Source organism: Prinia subflava, chromosome Z (assembly GCF_021018805.1).
Source record: "Prinia subflava isolate CZ2003 ecotype Zambia chromosome Z, Cam_Psub_1.2, whole genome shotgun sequence".
Lineage (NCBI taxonomy): Eukaryota > Metazoa > Chordata > Aves > Passeriformes > Cisticolidae > Prinia > Prinia subflava.
The window spans coordinates 59,495,737-59,519,486 of record NC_086283.1 but is presented as its reverse complement, the minus strand read 5'-3'; the positions used below and the strand labels follow the sequence as shown (position 1 = coordinate 59,519,486).

General features: G+C 42.1%; 1 protein-coding gene across 1 annotated transcript in view; it reads left to right on the top strand.

Moving 5' to 3' along the window:
* The first annotated feature begins 20,708 nt into the window (after nucleotides 1-20,708).
* The window catches only part of SHB (SH2 domain containing adaptor protein B), a 57,696-nt gene continuing 54,654 nt past the window's right edge, over nucleotides 20,709-23,750 (top strand). The window contains exon 1 of the mRNA XM_063422896.1: nucleotides 20,709-21,362. Coding sequence (XP_063278966.1) covers nucleotides 20,775-21,362 — 588 coding nt within the window. The 5' untranslated portion in view covers nucleotides 20,709-20,774. The remainder of the gene's footprint in view (nucleotides 21,363-23,750) is intronic.

Below are 23,750 nucleotides of genomic sequence, written 5' to 3'. Positions count from 1 at the left end.
AGTTGACAGATACAGAATATCTTAGCTTCCAGAAACCCCAGACTGGGATGTAGTGTTCAGGGCTAGGGCCAAAGTATGCTTCAAGTTGATCATCCAAGTCTTGTAATATTCTTACAAGTCACTGTGGAAATCTAACTGCACAGTCTTAGCCTTCCACTGTGTAAGGCAGCTGCATGCTTCCTGGGAGTCTGCTTTCTGGGAGAAATAAATTATTTTTTTTCCACCCAAAATGTCAATTTAATAATTTTTAGCAATCTTAGAAGGAAGAGTCAAATCATTGTGACTGCTGACCAACTTGAATGGCTTGTATAGGGTGTTTTGTTGGCTAAATGCCTTTAAAACAACATACCAATAAACTCCCTCTAGAATGCTGTGCTATAGTTTCTTAAATGAGCCTCCTGTCTTCTTGTGCTTTTACATGTTGCTCACTGATCTGGGGGACATCGAAATGGGGGAAAACATGATATGATATTTTACACCATTTATTTCAGCTGTTAGTGCCTTAGCCATTTTAGAAACTCTAAATAGCAAAGTAAAGAAACACAGTTTCAGCTGTGGGAGAAACCAAATTAAGAATTTGCTGTGAACGAAAAGAGATGAAACCAGGACACTCTTCTCCCAGGTTTCTGGCTTTGTTCTGGAGAATTTTTCAGACTTGCAATGGGAGGAGACTTACTGAAAGGAGACTCCAATTTAGACCACTGTTGCAAAGAAAGCTTTCAATAGAAAGTTTCAGTGAAGTGTAAAATCTTAACAGAAGGAGATGAGAGAATTTGGAGTGAGAAAAACTGAAGAAATAATTTGATTTAAAGTCAGATAGCAGCTCACTGACAGAGCCAAAAGTAAAATTAAATCCTCTGACCCATTATCGTATGTTTTCTACTGGACTAATTCTCTGTAGCAAGTTCTGGAAGCACCTATAAAGAAATCTAATAAATACCTATTAAGTCTATTTTCTCAGTCCTACATCCTTCCAGTTGAGTCAATTCAGCCTGTACCCAAAAGCTTTTAGCAATACCACATGCATTTTTTCTGTTACCAAAACTATAAAAGACAAAAATAATAATTAGAGAGAGGAATAGAAGAAAATAGGAAAAAAACCACCTCTGCTCACTTTTCTGCTCTTAAGCTATGTATCTCCAGGCCAATATTTGCATTATTCTATCATGACAACACTCTACAGCCCTTTGTGGTTTTTACAGCACATGCTCTTTCCAAACGTAGTGGCCAGTTTTGAAACAGGGAAAACTTCTCAAGATTCCTGCCAGTTTGCATGTGTACCTTTGCTGTTGCCAGGTTCACCAGGTTTGACTATTTGCCCCAGGAGTTTCTTTCTGAGGGAACACTATACCCAAATCACAACCACCATTAAAAAAGAGAAACACTTATATCCTTTCTCACTTAGGTCATATATATCAGACATCATATCAATAATTTTCAGCCTGGATTCAGGAGCCAGTCTGAGGCTGTTGAGATTTTTGCCAGCTGTCTGATGCTTCTAATGATGGCATCTGACACAATCCCATTGGTTTACAGCCACGGTTCTCCAGAGGCTTACAGACAACTAAATAAAGACATGTCAATCAGTGCCTGATCTGGGTCAGCTTTAGTCAAGCACCTCTACCAGAAGACAGTAGATAAGGTAAACCCTGACTTTAAAATATGTAACCACACTAGTGAGTAGTGACTTTTTCTTATTCTGACTCCTAAGATTGTGCATGAGGAGAAGCTGCATCTTCCTCACCAGTGACTTGTGAAAATTCGTAAGATCACAGGAGTAAGGCGAGTTTGTTTTTCTGCAAAACAATGTTCCAGTCCATTATGGCTCTAATTTGTAAAAAGTTCTGCTCATGTCTTTTGACTACATCTCTCTTGAGACAGGTTTTATATCAAGGAACAGAGGAAGTTATCCTGTCATGGAATAGAACACCTACTGAATTTTGTAGAACTTTTAAAGAGTGATTAAAATAACTCCTAGGGCAGTTTTCTCACAAAAAAACCCACTTTGATTTTAATAAGAGCTTACTCGTGTAAAAATTGCATTTGTTTTTAAATCCTTTGGCACAGTATGTGGTCCCTAAAGGTAGCCCATTGCCAGTGGCTAATAAATAAGTATAGGAAAAAAAGGAATAAATACAAACACAGCTTTTCAGTTTCCAGAAAACTTGTGTAAGACAGTGATTATTGTTCATATGCATGTCTATTTTGTGAGTTATGTATGTTTCCCAAAGTAAAGCCTGAACACAAACACAGTTACCAGAAGTTTAAATCTATTTCTGTATAATTTAAGAAGGGGTACACATACTGCAGTAGTAGGAAATATTGGCAATGGCAATGCATTTGGAGGACACTAGCTCATATCATACTGTATAGATGAGGACTGAACTAACACAGACATTCAGCTAAACTGTTACCCTTGATTAGCTAAATATCCAAACTTTACCTCATCTTCTTTCCTCTAATCATCCAGTCATGCTCCAGTATTCTAAGACACAAGTTTAATGGGATTAATTGTGATATTATATGCTGTTAGTATGTCTAAACACCTTCTAACTCACCCCTAGAGAAACTAAAATGCAATCCCAGAATAATTAGTTCTAACAGAGAAGAAAGCTGATTCAAACGTGTGAAGATAAATATAAATATTTTTCAGCAATAATTATAAAATTGGAACTGTATCCTTGCAGTGTTTCTCATAATTGAGTTTCTTTTAAATTTCCTTTTATGTACAGCAACATAATTTCATTGAGATGCACTTCTTTACTGTGACAGCCAGTAAGAAGTGGCTTTTATAGAACTTAAAAAATTGCTATGAAATTTTTTTGTAAAATTTGTTTGTTACTATTTGAAGAATGACTCTATACTACTTTAATCTCCCTGTAAATTAAGTTAAAACTGTTGCCTTTATCTTGGTCTTTGTTCATGTCCTACAAGAATGTATGGACTGAATGCTGATGGTTCTTCTGCAGTTGGAGTGGATAATCACCCATATTTTCTGTTTTATTTCTCTTTATCTTTCTGATAGAGACAGTTCCTTGGTCATGACAGCTATTTACATTGTGAATAACTGATAGTTTGAAAAGTGCAAAAGAAAAAAAAGTAGAAAATTCAGTTTATTAAAACCTGGATTATGACAAAAAAAAAAAAAAAAAAAAAAAAAAAAAAAAAAAAAAAAAAAAAAAAGCGCTAGAATTGCATCAAGAAGCACTTCTCAGTAGTAAATCTGGCTAGTAGCTAGGTCAGGAGCTATCTGGCTGTCCCAAAAGGCTGATGCAATTTGGATAACACTGCATTGCTTGTCAGAGGTAATCTAAGGAGAAAAGAAGCACCTATAGCTTCCTCAGAGTTTTGTTGGAGAGACAAACACTCTCTGTGATAATCAGAGCATTATTATGTTGACAGAATTTTAGAGATCTGACATCATTTTACAAACCTGTATTTGCAAGTGTATTTTTCCTTTGAAGGTTCAAAGAGCTGCAAATCACTTAAATCAGGTGAGAACACATGCCATAGACGACTACTTACTGAGCAGTTCAAAGTACAGGCTGCTTGCTGGTACTAGTCATCTCCAGCATTTTTAGCTCTGTTGAGCTGAAGGTACAAGAAGCATACAGTATTAGAGTAGAACATCTGTCAGGAAGCAAAAAAAGTTTTTTACTAAAATATGAGCGAATTGAGTTAGAACAAGTCACACAGAGACCAGAGACACAAAGAATAAGGGAAACCTTGTAAGTCACAAGGTTCAGAACAGACCACCTTCCTTTCTAAACTCCTAAACTCCTTAGGAATCCTAGGAAAGGCTAAATCCAATCGTAGTGTTGGGTTTATATGCAATGAAATTAACCTATATAACAATGATGATGATGATGATAATAATAATAATAGGTAGCTACATGGATTAGTAACATTTCATTACTATTTAATCAGCATTATTTCAATCACTCAGGATCTGTCAAATGCAAGGGATCGCTCCACCTTGGCTAAGAAAGACTATCCTAGTCCCAGGTAAGGAATTTCAAATCTCAGGAGACATCCCTGCTGAAAGGGGGAGTAACCTGGCATACTGTTCAGCTGCAGTTCAGGGAGAGCTCAAATTGGGCCATCCTGATGGTGAATATTTACAGAGTAGTAAATAGTAGTACTACAGTAGTAGGAAGTAGCTGGCTTCTAGTCAGTAATAAAGACAAGACAGATGTCTTCATTTCAGCTGTACCATCTTGTATCTTGTACTTCTGGGTTTTTGAAACTGTCTCTGGAAATATTTTTATGAGGCATTTTCGCTCCTTTATACATGAGACAGAAGCTTAACAGCATGCAAGTTCACCACAGGGCATGAGGCCTGTTGCTCCTTAGTCTGAACAAAGGCATAGCTGGGGGTCAGGTGTGTCTGTGACAGCCACCTTACACAATATTTGATGTGATTTTGTTTAATGCACTTCAATGTACTTGATATTTTCCTCTAATGTTGACTTTGTGGTGAAGTACTATAAAAGTCCATGTTTGCATTCAGAAAATAGCTTGCAGTGAGATGACTGTCTATGATTTTGTGGAATTTTTTTCAAGAAAATAATATGGGTTTTAAAAACACTGAAGAAAATAAGTCAATTTTAAATCTGCAATGTAAATAATTCACATGTATATAATGAGGTCATATTTTCATTCATTATTAATCCTCATTAAAATTAATAAATTTACACTTGACTAATACAAAAGGCAGCCAAGTTTTCATGTTAGAAGTTAATGATTCTAGTTCAAGTTAACAGCTGAATGAACACACATACTGCATTTTTTCAAGCAGCTGGAAATCTGCCCATTGTACAAGACAGAGATGATTTCACCGGCTATTTATCACTCTGCTTTTCTGACAGTCCTTCCTGAGCAAGCTAATTGTTAACCGACTATGGCACTCACTGCTGAGCTGGGGTAGCTCATATTGACACATGAGCTAAAGCCTCTCAGTACATGGAATCACAGAGGCAAGGAAAAGTGTTCTGGTCCATGAACAGAGTGGTGGACAGAAGAAAATACTTGAGAAGTTTTCATCACTCAACAAGGAGCAGAACTGCTACACTGTACTATATAAATGTTCCAGCTGGCAGAATCAAGTAATAGGAAAGATCATTTGCATTTGCATTTCTGTATTACATGGGAAGCATAAGAACTGCAAATCAGAGAGATGTGTGACATTGGAGGGGCCTTGTTTGACATTATTACAGCTGACAAGCAGCAGATGGGACAAAATAAGACTATACCTAAGGACAAGCTGCCATTAAATATTAACCAAAATGTCAGTTCTTTGTACTGTAACCACTCTGGCAAAATTCAGTTTACTTTCTAACAGTAGGCCAGTTATTTCCTTGCCTAGCTAACCAGATGTCAGTTTTGTCATTTCTACTTGCTTTGCCTTCTGTCATAATTTCATCACGCATCTTTTACATAATTCATAGTGTACTAATGAGAAGAGTAGTAACATGGTTAAAATCTATGTACTTTACCTTAACAGAAAAATCCACAAGCCATAGGACAAATACTTAAGAGGAGAAATACAAGAATGCATGTCTTCTAAGATGTAGCTGCAATTTACAGATACAGGGCTGAGGTAGCAGGCTTTGGTTCAACCCCAAAGAGGCACATGTGATATCTGTGTAATGTCTTTCCAGTCAAGTACTCCAAATAATCTGGAAAAAGTATTCCAGAACACTGGAAAGCAGGAAAGAAGAAAAAACATGAATGAAAAGAGGAAAATTGCTAAAAAGTATTTGATGATGATGATGATGATGATGATGATGATGATGATGATGATGATGATGATGGTGATGATAATAATAATAATAATAATAATGGTTTTGATCTAAATAATTGTAATTAAGACACATATACAAAAATATTTCTCATTAGTTTCCTACTAACACATCTTTATGACTGCTTGACAAGTAAACCACCTAGTAGAAAACCTTATTTCCCACAATTTCCAGTCCACTTACTGAAAAAAATAACTTTTTAATTAAAAAAAAAGAATGATAAAGAGGAGGAGAGGGGGTGAGGGGACAGGAGGAATGGGAGGTTTGGGGGGAGGAAGAGAGTGAGGGAAAGGGTGGAGGTGCAGCACACCCAGAAACTGATCATATGCTAGAAGATATTGTAACCCAGAAAGCCTGTCATCAAAAAAGGCAAGAGCTCATAATCAGTTTAGCAAAGCTGAGTGTCTTGAGAGTGGTCCAAGCAAACCATGAGACTGTGTGTCACCAAACCTCTAAGGTAGGAGATGTGAGAAGACTTGCATTGGTTTTGATTCACGAGTTAGTGCTTTTGTACTGGGGTTGTGTGGCCAAGCTTTGGTAGCAGGGTAGGTACAGTCACTTCTGTGGGAAGCTGCTGGAAGTTTCCTCTGTGTCTAGCAGATCCAATGTCCTGTGTCTCCAAGACAGACCCACTGCTGCCCAAGGCCTTGCCAATAAGAAATGGTGGTAACGCCTCTGTGATAACGTATTTAAGAAGGAAAAAAGTTATTGTGCAGGTGTAATTGTGGACAGAGAAGAGAGGGGTAAGGATATGTGAGAGGAACCATTCTGAAGGCACCAAAGTCAGTGGGGATGGAAGGTTAGAAGGTACTTCAGACACTGGAGCTGACATTCTCCTGCAAGCCATGGTGCAGACCATGGTGAAGCTGCTGTTCCCCTGCACCCCATGGGAATCCATGAGGATACAGAGATCCACCTGCACCCTGTGGAGGAGCCCCATGCTGGAGCAGGTGGATGCCTGAGAGGAGGCTGTGACTCTGTAGGATATCCATGCTGGAGCAGGGTCCTGGCAAGGACCTGCAGACCAGTGGAGCGAAGATGCCATGCTTGAGCAGATTTCCTGGCAGGACTTGTGATCCTGTGGGAGACCCATGCTGTTGCAGGCTGTGCCTAAAGGACTGTGGAAGAGTGACCCACTTTGCAGTGGTTTGTGGAGAATGGTTGCCTGTGGGATGGACTCTTATTGGAGAAGCTCATGGAGAGCTGTCTTTTGTGGGAGGGACACCAGAGTGGAGCAGGGGCAAGATGCCTGTCCCTGAGCAGCAGCAGAAGCATATGATGAACTGACCAAAACAACCAATCCCTGTCTCCTTGTGCTGCTGAGTGGGAGGAAGAAGGGCTGGGAGGGAAGGAGGGAGGAAGGGAGGGAAGGCGTTTCTAAGGTCTTTTTTTATTTCTCATTATCGTGCTCTAATTTTGTTAGTAATAAATTCAATTAACGTCTGTAATTCAAGTCTGTTTTGCTTGTGACAGTATTCGATAAGTGATGTCTCCTAGTCCTTAACTCATAAACCCTTTGTTATATTTTATCTTCCCTGTCCAGCTGCAGAGCAGAGTGAGTGAGCAGCTTTGGTGGGTGGCTGGCATCCAGCTAGGGTCAACCCATTACAAGAAAACTTCAAATGAATACTACTAACATTTACACCTTCTCATTCTTACCAGTCTCCCAGGCAAGATTGTTGTCCAGCCAGGTGTAGTAGTCAGATAGGTATATATAAAAGTGTGATTTTACATATATATACTTTCATATAAAGGTATATATAAAGTGTGACAAATTCACCAAAGTCCAGTTCTTAGCTAGAAAAGGCAATCATGTTACAGAATTACTTCCATTTCTATAAAGAAATGTTGCGGCGGTGTCTGCTGTTCACCGTCTGCCTAGCCTGGCTTGCTCTACACCGCCAGCACACAGACTCTGGGAGGCGAGCTGACAGCCTTGTGGAGTCAGCCCTGCCCCTGTGGGTTCTTGGCCTCGAGAGGCAATGCAGACCCGATGGTTCGCCACAACAAAGAAGGAGGAGACAGAGAGGCTCTCTCGGGGGAACACACAGAGAGGTTTATTTGCCCACTCTAGGTTCTCCAAGGAGAGAGAGAGAGAGCGCGCCAGAATCAGGGATGCACAGGGGTTTTAAGGGACAGAGCATGGGAGGAGCAATGGGGGTGGCTAGACGCAGCTAGCCAATCCAAGTTAGTAACCAAGACAGAAAAGGGGCAGGGACATGCAGTAGAGCCAATCAGGGAGGAAGGGGAAGAGAACATTTCTGGCGGGAAGGATGAGGGACACTTAACAGCAAAGGCTAAAAATAACTTGGGGTGCAGGGACTGTGAGGGAAGGCTTGCATAACAATTAGGGGGAAGGGATACATAAAACTGAACCATACAGAGAACTCATAGAGAAATAAATCATGAATCCCAACAAAGAAAAGTTTTCTGCAGGAAAATACAGTTTAAGTCTGTTTCTTTTCTCTGTAATTTTATTTCAATTAATATTATTGCCCTTTGAAAATCATTTTTATCCCAGCTGTACCATATGAAATATATTTACTTACTTGATTTATTATTTATATTAAGGTTGAAAGCGACCTTAAAGATCATCCAGTCCCAACTCCTGCTGCCAGGGGGAGGGACACTTCCCATATACCAGCTTGCTACAGGCTTTATCCAGCCTGGCCTTGAACAATGCCAAGGCTGGGACACCCACAACCTGAGCAACCTGTTCCAGTGTCTCATCTCCTCCTTTACTTCCTCTTTAGAAAGCACAGAATTTCTTTCTTATATCTAACTTAAATTTTCCCTCTTTCAGTTTGTACCCATTACTTCTTGTTTTATCACCACCCTACTTTATGAAGAATCCTTCTCCAGCTTCTGTGTAGGATCGTTGAGCTAACAGAAGGTTGCCATGAGGTGTCTACATAGCCTTCTCCAGGATGAACAGATGCATATTTCTCAGCCTGTCTTTCTGAGGGAGGTGCTCCACTCCTCTTATTAACTTTATGGCCCTCCTCTGGACTTACACTGAGGACCCCAGAGGTGGATGCAGTGTTCCAGCTGGGATGTTAACAGAGCAGCACAGAGCAGAGCAGAGAGGCAGAATCCCCTCCCTCACCCTGCTGTCCACACTAATTTGGATTCAGCCCAGGATCCCATTGCCTTTCTGGGCTGTGAATGCATGTGATTGGGTCACGCTGTGTTTTTCATCAACCATCACCCCCAAGTCCTTTTCCTTAGAGCTGCTCTCAATCAATTCTCCATCTAGTCTGTAGCTGTGGCTGGTATTGCCATGACCCATGGTGTAGGACCTTGCACTGCAAAATAAATAACCTATCTTTCAGCTTTGATATTTCAAGAGTGCTTTGGCTTTTAATGATGAGTCACCCATAATATAATAAGGAAATGTCAGTGTTTCTTATGGAAAAAATCTTACCTTTTTTCCACCATTCTATTACTTCTATTACTAGAAAGGCAGCAGTTATTTTGACTGCAACAACACATATAATATTGCAGTTTTGTAATTCTATAATGCTACTTCCTCCCCTCTTAATACCACATATCAAATTGGGAAAGCAGCAGATTACTATATGAGATTACAATGAGACAAATTTTCTTTGTTTTTTTAATTCAATTAAAACAAATATTCAGATGCCATTAGAATTACTGGAAAATAAAGTCAATTAAAGGCCATTACATGCCTTGAGTCAAGGAAATTTATGGTCATAACTGAATAACTCCTGGAAAAAACCATCTGGACTCAGGGCCAGGAATTAAAAGGATATTAAGCTCTGGCACACAAAATAATAATGTTTTACTGAATCAGGGTAAAGGGCAAAGTGGCAGTTCATAAGAAAATGTAATTTCATGAGTGAAAGAGTGATAAACAAATTGATCAACATGTGAGAGATATTTACAAGTTACAGTATTGAAAAATAAATGTAAATATACTTTCTACTTCATTTTTATGGCAAGAGCTATTCCTCTAAGATGGATTCAGTCATCAGAGGCTTGCAGATGTGATGCCTTTTTCAGCAGTAGGAAAGTCTATGCCAGGAACTCTGTGGTGGTCCACAACCCAGACACACTCTAAAATCCTACCAAAATTGTCTTTAGGTCAGACAGAAAGCAGATTCATAATCTCAGCCACTACTGTAGTGCTGCTGGGCATATGGTCAGCCAGCTTTCCTGTGGTTAGAATTGTGGTTGAGGAGAAGAAAGGTGCGGTGTGGATGCAGAACCTGCCTTCCCTTTAGCAGTGCTGGTTCACTCTGGTGCTAGAGTAAAACAGATCCGTGCTGGAGCAGGTGGATATATCTGAAGGAGGCTGTGACCCTGCAGAAAATCTGCAGTGGAGCAGGCTCCTGGCAGAACCTGTGGTCTGTGGAGAGAGAAGCCCATGCTGGAGCAGGTTTGCTGGCAGAACTAGTGACCCCATGGTGGAACCATGCTGGGGCAGTCTGTTCCTTAAGGACTGCATCCCATGGAAAGAACGCATGCTGGAACAGTTCATGATGAACTGTAGCATGTGAGACATTCATGAAGAACACCCTCCTCTGCAAGGGACCCTACACTGGAGCAGCGAAGGACTCAGAGGAGTCCTTCCTGTGAGGAGGAAGAAGCGTAAAGATGTGTGAAGAACTGACTCCAGCCCACATTCCTCATCGTTTTGTGCTTCTAGGAAATGGAAGAGGTGGAGAAAATAGGGAGTGAAATTAAACTTAGGAAGGAAGAGGGATGGGGGAAGGTGTTTTAAAATTTGAGTTTATTTGTCTTTATCTTACTGATTCGCAATCAATTAAACATATTTCCCCAATTCAATTCTGTTTTATCTCTGATGGTAATTAGTGAGTGGTATTCCCCTGTCCTTCTGTTGACACATGAGCCCGTGGTTCTGTTTTCTCTCCTCTTTTCAATTGAGAAGTTGGGAAGTGATAGACTGGCTTTGATGGGCACCTGCCATCCAGTCAGGGTCAGCCTGACTACCGAAAAGTGAAGAAACATCTCTATATGTTTGAGATCCCCTCTTCCAGGCAGCTGCATTATGGCCACAGTTGTGGCTTTGTCTCCTCTGGGCAACAAATGGCACATTTCTTACATCTGTTCACGTGGGAATAGTAGCAAAGTCTATTCTTTATTTCTTTTTGCCAGCAGACATCTATGAATGTCAGAAGCAGTGGCACAGGCAAGGCTCCATGAGATTCACAGTCTGAAGAGAAAGTTCCTCTGTCAGTTCACTTCAAAAGTTTCTGTTACACCTACTCCCCACTTCAAGAAGCTGAATGACTGATTGTTTGAGAAACTGAGTAAATTATTTGCTGCTCTAGAGCAATGCAGAGTGTATGTACACTCTTATCCCATCATTTCTCTCCACAGAGCATTATGTCTCCTGGCTAGCAACAGGTAGATATTGCTCTAGTTTTGATAGGTCTGTTTCTTCAAAGTAGGTGACTGTTGGCACTGGCAAGATGGAATTTTGCCAAGTCATAATATTTGATGTAATACTCATTACTTACTCTTCCACACATAGTATTTTACAGGGGATTGGGATAGTTAAAGAGGTGCAGTCTTCAGGAAAATTTTTGCAAATACTGCTTTTTTTTTTTCTTTTGTCCATTCCAGAAGTGATCAGGTTGGACAGAGTTATGAGCAGCTTGATCTAGTTGAAGAGTGTGCCTCTTCAGGTGTGTTGCAGGGCTGAGTTGGACTAGATGACCTTTAAATGTTCCTTCAAACCTAAACAATTCAAATATCTCAATACCTCATGTTGTGTTGTTAAACAAGAAAGTCTACTCTGAATCCTTCCAAAGTATCATTTATGTTTCAGGGGAAAAGTATACAGTGTCCTAAAAATACTGCTTTATAAGGCCACGGCATTTCACCATTCTTTATTAAACGTGATCACAGACACCAGCTGACCGACATCCTCCACTTGAAATTGCAAAGAATGTTTTAAAGAGTGATAGCAAAGGTCATCAACACTTTTTCTCAAAAGAAAAAAGGTTTCTTTGCCAAAAATGAACTGTTAAGAAGTCCTCAGTGGATAAGCAGCAGCCTCTTGTCTCTTTGTGGCTCAAATTATGAATAAGCATAAAAAACTTGGTGAACTCTGGGGACTTCAAGGGGACAGTAATATGGTGGGTTGACCTTGTCTGGGACCAGGAGCCCATGAAGATTCTCTATGATTCTCCTCACACAGTGGGAGCAGAAAGAAAATAAGATGCGAAACAAACTCTTATGGTTTGAGATAAAGTCAGTTTAATAAAGCAAAAAAGAATGTTGCATGTGTGAAAACAAAGGGGAAAAAAAACCTGAAAGATTTTATTCTTTACTTCCCACCAGTGAATGATATCCAGCCACTTCCTGGGAAGCAGGGCTTCAACACACACAGCAGATGGTCCAAAAGGCAAACACCATAAGCAATGGAGACCACACCTTCCTCCTCTTTCCCTTAGGTTTTGTACCTGGACAGACATCCTGTGATGTGTAAAACCCCTTTGTTAAGTTTGGGTTGGCTGTCCCAGCTACTGTGCCTTCCCAGGATCCTGCCCATCCCCAGCCTCCTGGCCTGTGTGGGGCGGAATGTCGGAGAGAGAGGCTGGTGCTGAGCCAGCACTGCTCAGCAGCAGCCAAGGCACTGCTCTGTGGTCAACACCTTTCCAGCTGCTAATGCAAAGCACAGCACTGGGAGGGCTGCTGTGGAAAAATGAATTCCACCTCAGACAGACTAAATCTTGTGGCGTTGTCTTCCAGGGAGCCTTCCCGTGCTCCCCGGAAAGTGTGAAGGCTGTAATAGGTGTGTGCAGAAAAACAGACAAGTGTGAAGGCTGTAATAGGTGTGTGCAGAAAAACCTCTGGCATTTGGGTGAGTTATATTATTTGTGTGAGTTACACTAGCCTAACTGAAAAGTTAGCTGTTTGACTGCATTTGAACAATCTCATTCTGTTTAAAGCTCCTTTTATGGTTTCCAAACATGCTAAAATGCAAATCTGCATCTGGATTACTCTCAAGGCAATTGCAAAATCTCTTGTTATGCAAAATGGCCACGTTTGGATATTCATAAGCCAGACACTAAATGGGAGCAATTAACCTTATACCGAGTCCAATGGAATGAAATGTCAGAGAGGAGGACAGTGACTCAAGGCAAAGGAGTAATTTATTCAAGAATCAGAGCTGTCTTGATTGCCTTGCAGCATGTGCCAATGCACAAGTCACCAAACTATCTCCCTCCCTCGACAGAATCAGAATTTCAGGCTTCAGCAACTACTGTGTGTATGTTTCCATTGTAGGAACATGATTATTATGAAACTCCTCAGTATTTGATTTGATTACAGATCATTCTCCTCTTTTGTACAAGCTGCAGTAGAAAAATGACCTATAAAATGTACTTGTAGGAAAATGCAGGTGTTGCGAGGCAAAGTCATTTTGTCAACAGAGTGCAATCAGGAGCTACAAACACAGTTTGTCTTCCTGATGGATATTCTGAACCTGACAGGAAAGCTGTGAATCAGGGAACTTGTGAACCACGGAGGGACCATAGGAGCTGATTACTGCATAGAAGAGCACCAAGACAGACAAACACGTTGTTGCTGATTCTTAGAGGCATGAAGCAACACTTGACACAGATTATCTGTAGCATTCTGCTTCATTACATCCACAAAGAGCAAGAAATCAAAAGCAAAATCTGCAGGCCCATCTTCTAAAAGTAGTATGAGGGTACATATATGGCCAATCTGAGAAACTGAACTACAGAACTGTTCCTTTTTCTATGATAACTAAAACCTCATGAAAATGAGGTAGGACATGACTCCTGAGAGTCATTAATTCATTGTTCTGCTTGAACTAGGGAAATATTAAAACATAACAAATAACATAATAAATACTCTCTCTGCACTGTAGATTTGGAAACATCAGAGTTAAAGTTGCATGCAGAAACTTAATTCAATATCTTACTTGCAGTTGTTATGATTAACTTACAGAATTACGCTTTGTGTTTTCATAGAATCCAGACTCAATTACTGCACCAGCTGTATGCATTGCTTGTTGGAAGCCTGTGTTCAATATTACCTTCCTTTCCTGCTTCATACAGACCAATTCGAAAAGAAGGTTATGAAATTTCTCACATCTCTTGTCCCAGTAGCTGCCACTAATGTATTTCAGAGGTATGATTACTTGCCCAGTTGCTGAGGCTGTACTCACTGTGCTGCAGTGTCTGCTTCAGCCTTTCAGAGGAATGTTTATGGGTGAATGTGTTAATTTCCTGGAGTCCTCAATTCCCTGCAATTGATCAAGGCAGTTAAATTTTTTTAGCATGCAGAACTGTCTGTGCTTCTATTCTAATTCTCTGCTGAGAAGCTCATTATGAAGAAATCTTTCCAATGTCTGACCAGTGGAAGTTGGTTATTAATAAAAGATAAAAAGGAATTATCCTGATGTTCTGATATTATTGTGATAATTTTCTTGAGAAGTACACAGGTTGATGCCTATAAAGTACTATTTTATCTTCATTGTCATATTGAAAAAGTAATTAGGCATTCCAAGCCTGATGTGAACAAGAGTTAAAAGGAATGGAGAATTTTTTTCCAACTTTTCAGCAAATCTGGGAGCTCTTTGTGAATCTCCAAATTGCTACTTCCACACATTCCAACAATATGATGTGAACCCCTTTAAACCAGATGTGTTTCCTAATAAGAAAACAAATTTAGTCCACAGAAACTAGAAATAAGTTCAGAACAAAAGGGAATTTTTTTATAAAAGTAAATTCTATGAATTTAATTTTTTATTATCAGAAGGCTCTGGAATTTAACTGTAATGATTTTAACATTATGGTTGCTGAACAATGCACCTAAAGCAATGCAACAGTGCCACTGCCAGTAGCATCTTGCATCTTTTCCTGTGCTGTTTCAAAAATTTCTCATATTATTGAATCTAGGGGTCTGGGGTTTTTTCCCTACACATTTTCTGGTGCCCCACTCCTGTGCTCCTGACACTTGGCAATATGCTTAGCATGACTAATGCCATTTAATGTGGCAAAGAGCTGTTCCTGTGAGATTGTGTGGTCACATGTCAGTTCCCTTCCTCCTCTTTATCTGGTCTTGAAGATACCAAACACCAGGCAGAGTTATCCACCTCCATAGCATCCTCAGGTTCCTGGGCACCAGCACACCTTCTCCCCTCCTTACAGCCTTGAAGGTAGGTCTGAGGCACCTGGACAAACAAGTTGTGATGACCCAGTCACAGAAAAATGAAACTTAACATCACACAGAGAGAGCATGCTGTAAAATGAAGAAGTTACAAGCCCTAAGTGGGACTTGGCCCACAGCTACTGCTGTGGAAAACCCACGATCCCCCACTGGCCAGGGACTCCTCCACTGTTGTCTGCTTCCTCTGAAGACTGACTATAGATTATGATTGTTTTATTTACGTTGCAAGCCAACCACTCGATCTGCAGGGAATCCAGGTGATTAAGAAACATCAATTAAGATGTGATTTTAAATTTGGTGCTGTGATACTTACAAAATCATGCTACACTGATATCAGTTACAAAAAAAAAAAAATCCTGTGCTACTGTGATCATAAAATTCTACAGTATGCTGATGATAAAACAATGTTTTGAAAAAATAGATCTTTAACTGTAATTGCAATCCAGTGCCATCATTCTGCTGAGGTTCTCCAAAAGAATCCATTTATCCAGTTGCATTTGATAAATAAAATTACAGGACAACCATTTTCAAATTAAGGTTGAATAATGGCATCTCAGTGGGGTAGCAATCAGGAAAATCTGAAATCCACAGAAAACCCTGTGCTGTTACAGCTGCATCTTTGCCAGAATTTGCCATTGTCTGAAGAGTAGCTGGGATTGAAGTGCATCATTCCAATGACTACACACCACCTGTGCTCAAAGCAAATCTTACAATGCAGATCATAGTGGTCACTTGAGACAGAGCTTTCCAGAGAGGCACTGAAAAATGCAAGAAAATGACAAATGGAATGTCTGCAAGCACCCTGTATTCTAAATCCAGCTGGCTTAATGAAGCTGCTTTTGCAAATTCTGCAGGATATCTGTAGGTGACAAAACCTTTCAAAATCTGATTTTGAACAGGTATGTGATTTAAGAAAACTGAAGATGATTGATGTGAACTTGCTCTTGGAGGCAAACAGATCATCACAAAAGTAGAATTCAAGAGGAGAATCTGGTTAGTTTTTTCCCTGCAGCATGAGAATATGGGACAAATTGGTTGGACTTAAATAACTAACACATGCTCACAGTATAAGAATTTCTCCTTACTTGGGAATAAACTAATTGCAGGAAGATACCACCCTGGAAAGTAGAAAAATCAGAACTTTCTAATCCTATATGTAGTCATACATATACACAAGCAGGAAAACATTCAGTATTTTGATAGCCTGTAGACAACAAACTGATCTCAAATCATTACCTGGGTATGATTTGTGTGTTGCAACATACACAAACAGGAGGAATCCAAATGTGTTGTGGATGCTACACACCCTTTCTAAACAGACTAGACACCAAGAAAGGAGTGCCTCAAGAAAGAGAACATTTCTCTGTTTTGTGATGGCTGTTCCTAACATGGTGAATGCATTTGATTTTTTTTTTTGCCTAGTCTAAAACCATATTAACCATAAAGATTATATGCTTTTTATCTTTCTTGTGGATATTTCAGTGGGAAGGGTTGATCAATACTAAAATTTTTGGACTTATTTTCCTGCAAGATAACTGTAAAGTTAGACTTGGCAGCACTGCTTGAGTGTTTATTAATACAGAAAGTACGTTACTCTGCATCTTACTTGCTACTTTTTCTTCTTTATCCAATTTGAAATGCACTGCATGTATTGCAACCCTTATTACACATGGAAATCAGAAGTATGAGAGGAAACAAGACCTTATAAATTCCAGAGTAGATGCTATTAACTTCATTATTTAATTAAAATAATATGATTAGGAGTGGGAACACTTAGCACAAATTTAGTGATTTGTGTGCAATGCTATGCCTGTATCAAAAGGCAAGAGTCTCTTTTTTACTAATTCCCTAAGTTGAAACAAACTGCAAATTATTCCTACTTCAGGAGAGGCAGATCTGAGAAGAAGTAGATGTCGTATTCAGATCATAACATTTTAGGATTTGTTATTTCACAGAAAAAGCTCACTTTCACCATCACCTCTTTATCCTTATGTTTGGCAAAAAATTATGCTGGAAACCTGCCAACCAGAACTCAAAAAGGTGGTCAAAGTTCTGAAAAAGACAAAGCCCATTTCCTTCAAAAATCCATGTGAAAACGACTCAGAGCTGGGACTAGGAGTCCTGCAGGTGTAGATGTATCCTGCATGAGCAGACTGAGATTGGAAAGCATCTTGTGCATATGCAAAAGTGTTGTGGACCTTGCAGACTTATATTGGAACAATCTCTGAGATTAGAGAGACAATGGAATTCTTGATTTTACTTCTCTCCTTTGCCCTTTTTACAGATTATTCTGTCCCCATTCGTAGGTATTTATCCAGGTTTGGGGTTTCCCAAGGTTATCCAGTAATCGCATAGTTCCTATCGTCTTACCCTGCAGGGAGGCAACTTTAGAGACATTCTGAAGTATTAGAGAAGCTTCCCTGCATCGATGTGCTTTTGCTCACTTGTCACCTCACAAGCTGCCTGTCAGTGCGAGGAAGAGAATGTGTTCCTCACTGAGCCACAAGGGACAGTATCAGGCTGAGTTTGGAGCTCTCCTGGGCCTTTCTTGCCCCTCCCATGACTGGCAGAACGGGAATAAGGGACCTGCTAGACTTCTGGTAATGAGATCCTTGGAGTTTTAACGAAATTGAGACTCATCCTGCTTCAGGGCAAAAAATCGCTCTCATACAAAGGGCCTAGAATATACCATTCCTGAATCAGCAACTATTGGGAGTCTTGCAACCCCCTGAGAGACCCAGATATGAGCCAGTCAAGAAACAAAACACTGCTCAGACACAGGCTGAGAAGTTGCTCTCAGAAAACAAACAAACAAAAACCCCCAACAAAACTATAGTAGGACAGCATGAATATGCTAGGCAGAGACAGGAGACCAACATTAAGGACATAAAAAGAAAAATTTGCTGATGACAGTAAAGGGAGCATGCAATCGTCCTTTCCGCATAAGCTGATGAAAATGCTGCAGGAAGGAATTACAATTGAAGCCTGTGCTCACAGGGGAGGAGGTTTGTTCTCAGGAGCTCACTAAAACATACAGACATGCTTGTGTTGAGCAAACTGCAAGGATAGTGCCCAAACTCAGAGAGAATGAGGTTTCTTACAGAGAATTTGTAGCCAAGAGCAAGGTTAAAAGGGTCCATAAAACCAGATAAAAACTTTGTATGTAAATCCAGTCCATTTTAATTCATGAAGATAATTAACTCATGAATATAACTGAGTCTTTTTGCCCTCATAATTCATGACTGGCGGTGGGTGTGTAAATACACTACAGGTGTGTGTCTGACACTGGGCTTCAAAAATGCCAACAGGGAGCTACATAGGTGTTTGCCAGAATGCAACAGGGCAATACACAATACAAGATGACTTACAGTGACAAGCAGATAAAGGTTTCCTCTTCCCTCCACTATTCTGATTGTAGTAAAAAGAGCTTCAACTCCCAAATGATTAAAAACAACAGTGCAAAACATGACTGTGCCTGACATCTTCACACCCCTCTCCAAACAGATTTATGCTTTATGTTTTCACAGAATCCAGACTCAATTACTGCACCAGCTGTATGCATTGCTTGTTGGAAGCCTGTGTTCAATATTACCTTCCTTTCCTGCTTCATACAGACCAATTCGAAAAGAAGGTTATGAAATTTCTCACATCTCTTGTCCCAGTAGCTGCCACTAATGTATTTCAGAGGTATGATTACTTGCCCAGTTGCTGAGGCTGTACTCACTGTGCTGCAGTATCTGCTTCAGCCTTTCAGAGGAATGTGCATGGCATTGCCTTTCTCATCTTCAAAACAGGGTTGCATCTCAAGTCCACATTTTGGCCACACTTCTGTGCAGAAAACATGTTAGGGAAGACAGACATTAGCACTCTGAACATCCCCCGTTTCCTTCTTCTCCCCCCAGTTTTATATACTGAGCATGAGCATGGAATCTCCGTCTGGTTGGTTGAGGTCATCTTTCCTGGCTTGTGCCATCCCAAGCTTTTGTGCATCCCCAGTTTGCTCACTGCAGGGGCGGTGTGAGAAGACAAGGCCTTGGCTCTGTGTAAGCACTGCTCATCAGTAACAAAAAAACCCCCTGTATTAATAATGCTATTTGCAGCACAAAGAGCCCCGTAATAGCTATTTTGAAGAAAATTAACTGTACCCCAGCCAAAACCAGCACATTGTATTAGGAACCTGTCCACAGCTTGTAGTGAAACTGCAATGTTCTGGTGCAGATCTTTGAACTATATGAAAAGGGTTCCCCTTCTTGCTCACCTCTCTGCATTGATGGACTTGATAAAGCAGCAGGGAAATGATGTTTCACACGAAAGTACAGCTCTGGAAGACTCCGTCACAGATTTGCATTGGGGGAATGAAAACTCTTTGTTTCTTTTATTGATAGGTCTGAATTCTGATTAGGGGAAGATTTCTCAAAATGCAGTAGCGAGGTGTTTTCTAACTCTTCATTTGAAACTGCATTCCACTATGCAGTGTAGACAGAACAAAATTGCAACAAATCTCTCCTGTCACTGATCATAATGCACAGCTGAAGCACGACAGGTCAAGCTATCATTTGAGTAGTTCTTCTGTTCGTTTAACTTTTTGATTGTGGCAGAGGCCAGAGATGGGCCTGGAGAGATCAGCATGCAGGTATTCCTATCCCCACTCAAACATCCATTCAATACCTCCAGCATTCCCTAAAATCACACCACTGGGATAAGGACTAAAGATACAGGTGTGACTATCACAGCTGGGCAGAGAGAGCTTGGGAAAACTTGCTGTAGTTTATGTTTACCTTTGGGCAGATGGAGAAAGATTAAAAGAGCAATACTAAGTGGTTGCGACTGTGGTGGCCCAGATGACAAATTCTTCTGGCAACACAAAAGATGAGCAGAATGATTCACACAAGTATCACCTCTGCATTTTATTTAATGATTTACCGTAGCCCTTACCTAGGAACACACATGGGAAAGATACCTACCAAAAAATATGCAACATCCTGTTTTTTTAGCATCAGCCCTAGCCAAAAACAGGGCTTGGTTCCTTGTCAAGCGCCATCTGGAACCCTCCCACTGGAAGGGACGGGGGATACTCAGGTAGTGGTAGTAGAGAATTCAGAATTCAAACTGTGCAGGTGGTGGCTGCAGGTACCATGGCCACTCCAGACGACAGGCGGAGGCACCTAGGAAAGAAACAGGAAGGCATCTCCGTCCTCCTCGCGGCGGCAGCTCCGCTCCCCCGCCCGTTCGAAGGCGCAGCGGGGAAGCCCCGGCGGGTCCCGTCGCGCCGGAAAGCGAGGCACGACTACACCTACGGCTACACCTACACCTACACCTACACCGGCATCTCTACCGGCATCTGTATGGGCACCGGCACCGGCACGGCCCCGCGCAGGGCCGGCCCTCCGCCCCGCCCCGCCGGCACCTGGCGCGGCCCCGCCCGGCCGCGGCGGTGGGCGGGCCCCGCATGCAGATGCGTCCCCCGCCTCTCCGGTGCGTGCTGAGGTCAGGCTGGGCTGCGCTGCCAGCGCGGAGCAGCGGTCGCGGCAGACCCGGAGCCGCGGGGGCGGGCGCGGAGCTCCGGCGAGCGCCTGGCTGGGGCCGGGAGCGGCTCCGTCCCGCCGGGAAGGCGCGGGGCTCGGCGGGGCCCTTCCAGCCGCTGGCAGCGGGAGAGCGGCGAGAGCGCGGAGCGGGGCGCCCGGCCCGCCCCGCCGACCCGCTCCTCCATGCGAGCGGCGCTGGGGCGCGGGGCGCCTGGGGCAGCGCGCAGCGGTGCTGAGGCCGCGACCCGGAGAGACGATGGCCAAATGGCTGAACAAGTACTTCAGCCTGGGCAATAGCAAGACCAAGAGCCCTCCGCAGCCCCCGCGGCCCGACTACCGGGAGAAGCGGAACGGTGCCGGCAGCGCGCCCCGCCCCGAGGGGCCGCCGCACCTCCACCTCCACCACCACCACACCTCGCCCGGCTTTTCGCGCCGCCGTCCGCGCGACGACACCAGCGACCTGCTCCGCGCCTACCGCGCCCAGAAGGACCGCGACTTCGAGGACCCCTACAGCGGGCCCGGCTCGTCCCTGCGCAAGCTGCGCGCCATGTGCCGGCCGGACTACTCGGCGCCCGAGGACCTGGGCGAGGCAGCCCTCAAGGCTTCCTCCTCCTCCTCCTCCTCGTCGTGCTGCGCCACGCCTCCCACCACCGGCTCCCCGCACCTCTTCCGCAGCCACAGCGAGCGCCGCCCGGCGACGCCACCCGACGTGAAGTACATCTCCCCCAAGCACCGGCTGATCAAGGTGGAGAGCGGCGCTGGAGGCAGCGACGGCGCGGGCAAGAAGCTCGGCAAGGGCTCCAAGCAGCCGTCGGGTGCTGCCTCCTCTGCCATGAAAGATAAAGTAAGTGTTGTGCTCCTGCTCCCGCACCTGTAGGTTAGGTACTAGGGCTGGGGCCACGTCAGCCCCTGGAGGGGTTTTTGGCGAGGGGACCAGCTACTGTACATCTGGAGTTGCCGCTCTTCTCAGCCATCCTTCATTGGGTGGCCTGGCCCTTTTTGGTATCTCAGGGCATGCAGGGCGTGTGCGGGAGTAGCACGTGAAGTGATGGTGCTCTGTCCTTTCAGCTTTCAAGCTCACCTTTCTTCTGGTGGGGCAGATTCACCGGTGTGTCTAGCCCTGCTTTGAGGCACAGTTCACTGCCAGCCTCCTGATGGGTACCAGGGCTCTTGGTATGCCCTTACAGAACAGGATGTAAGTGTTAGAGGGGTGCTTGGGGAGCGCTAGAGGGCCTTGAAAAGCCTTGTGCTTGTGACCCTAACTTGAAGCCTCAGCCCCACTGCATGTGGTACAGGGCAGTCACATATAAAAATTAAACTGTTTTTACGCAGACAGTTTGTCATTTGCTTATTTATAAGCTTTTTGCCTCCTAGTTCAGTGTCAAAGGTGAGGCGGTTCAAAGTCCTGTGTTACAATGGCATGGCAAATTCCATGATACTGTGTTTCCAACTGGCATGTTCGAAGCAAACTCCATTGATACTAGCCCAGTTGCAAATGTTGTCCTGTCTTTTCCTGGTCATTCTCTTCAAATTTAAAAAAAAAACATTCTAGACAGAAGTGCTGGACTTGGGAACTCAAGTTAGAGGGAATAGCATTAATTGTTTTTAAGCACAGCACATCCTCCCACCTGTGTTGGTCTTGTGAGTATAGTTCAATTTTTCTCATGTATTGGAAATAAATATTTGTCTACTTTGTTAATTGGCATTTTCAACTCCAAGATAATAGTCACATCACAAAAATTTCAAGCATGTGCTGAATGTTATCAGTTGAAATGATCTGTGTGTACATGTTTAAATCTGTAACATGATTGCATTGCAACACTTCTGTGACAACTTGATAAATTATATCTGCCCAGGTTGGAATTCCAAAGAAATCTGCTTAGACAGTGATGCTATAGGGTGAAAAGTCTAGGATTTATTCTGTTGTCTTTGTAGATTCCTGACTGGAAGCATCTTCTTTTATGGAAGTGATTGATTAAAAGTTAGCATCTCACTATGTTGTATAGTATATGTTACAATCTATCCAGTCTTCTTTAAATTTCCTGCATTGATACCGGGTATCTTCTTTTAGAAAACACCTTTCAGCAAAAACAGCTGCTTGAGGCAAAACGTTTCTTTCTTTTTCTTTTTTAAAAATTAATGTTCAATTTTAGACCCTACTGAAGCAAATTTCAAATCAGAAAACACATATTTGTTGCTAGGTAACCTGCTGCTTTGTAATGGTCATAAATCCGTATGCTGCTCCCAAGCCCTTGCTGCAGGTTCTGAAACTTGTAGACAAAAATTCTCAGTCATATTTGGGGTTTTTTTCCAATTATTGAGAGGGAGAACTATATGTGAAAAGCAGGAATTCTGATTATATCTGAGAAATAAAATTGTCCCTGAGCCTCAGAAAGCCAACTGTGCCTGCCTGCAACAGCATTTGTGTGTGATAGGCAACACAGCTTGCCTTTTGTTCGATTGTGTTATTTCATCCCAGCAATGGATGTGAAATATCTCCCATTTCACAGCCATGTAGAGTTTGACAGGAGAAGAGGGATCAGAGTGGACTACCAGGGAACTGCTCCTCTTCTACACCTGTGATTCACTGAGGAAGAAAAAGAAGGAATTTAGTTAACTGAGTGTCTGTAGTTAGTAGCGAACAAAGCAAGTGAAAATAAACTTCTCTAAGAAAGATATAATAAGGAAGACAGTAAAGATGGAATAAACCCCCCTGAAGCTAGAGGTCTGCTGTTCAGAAGAATTCACAGACATGCTAAAAACATTTTAAAAAATCTGTGTGTAACAGAGCATAAGCTAGCAAATGCTTTAGGAATGAAACAAAAAATAACTAAGTGCTGTATAGTTCTGTCTTCACAGAGGTATGTTAGGGTTTAAGGATCCAGTAATGCCTGTTAAATGTTTGTGTTTCATTCCATTATTGCTGTTTCAGTGTTTTGTTTTGGTTTTTTTTCTCTTCTGATTTTATTTACAAAGATAGGGTGCTGTTTTCCTTTATGTGTTGATGGAGAAGTAAGAAGTACAGGTTCAAGAAATTCACTGAGCGATTTTATATCTCCTGTGTTTTGTCATCAGTAAAGAGCTGGCTGAAAAGCTCAATTGTGTGTCACAATTGTGTGTAACTTGAAAGAGTTACTGGAATGGGAAAGAGATTCAGGAAAGTGCTTGTTTGGTGTGGTTACTTATAAAGGGCAAATGGCAAAGTACGGGTAGTGGCAGATTGGTTAGCTGA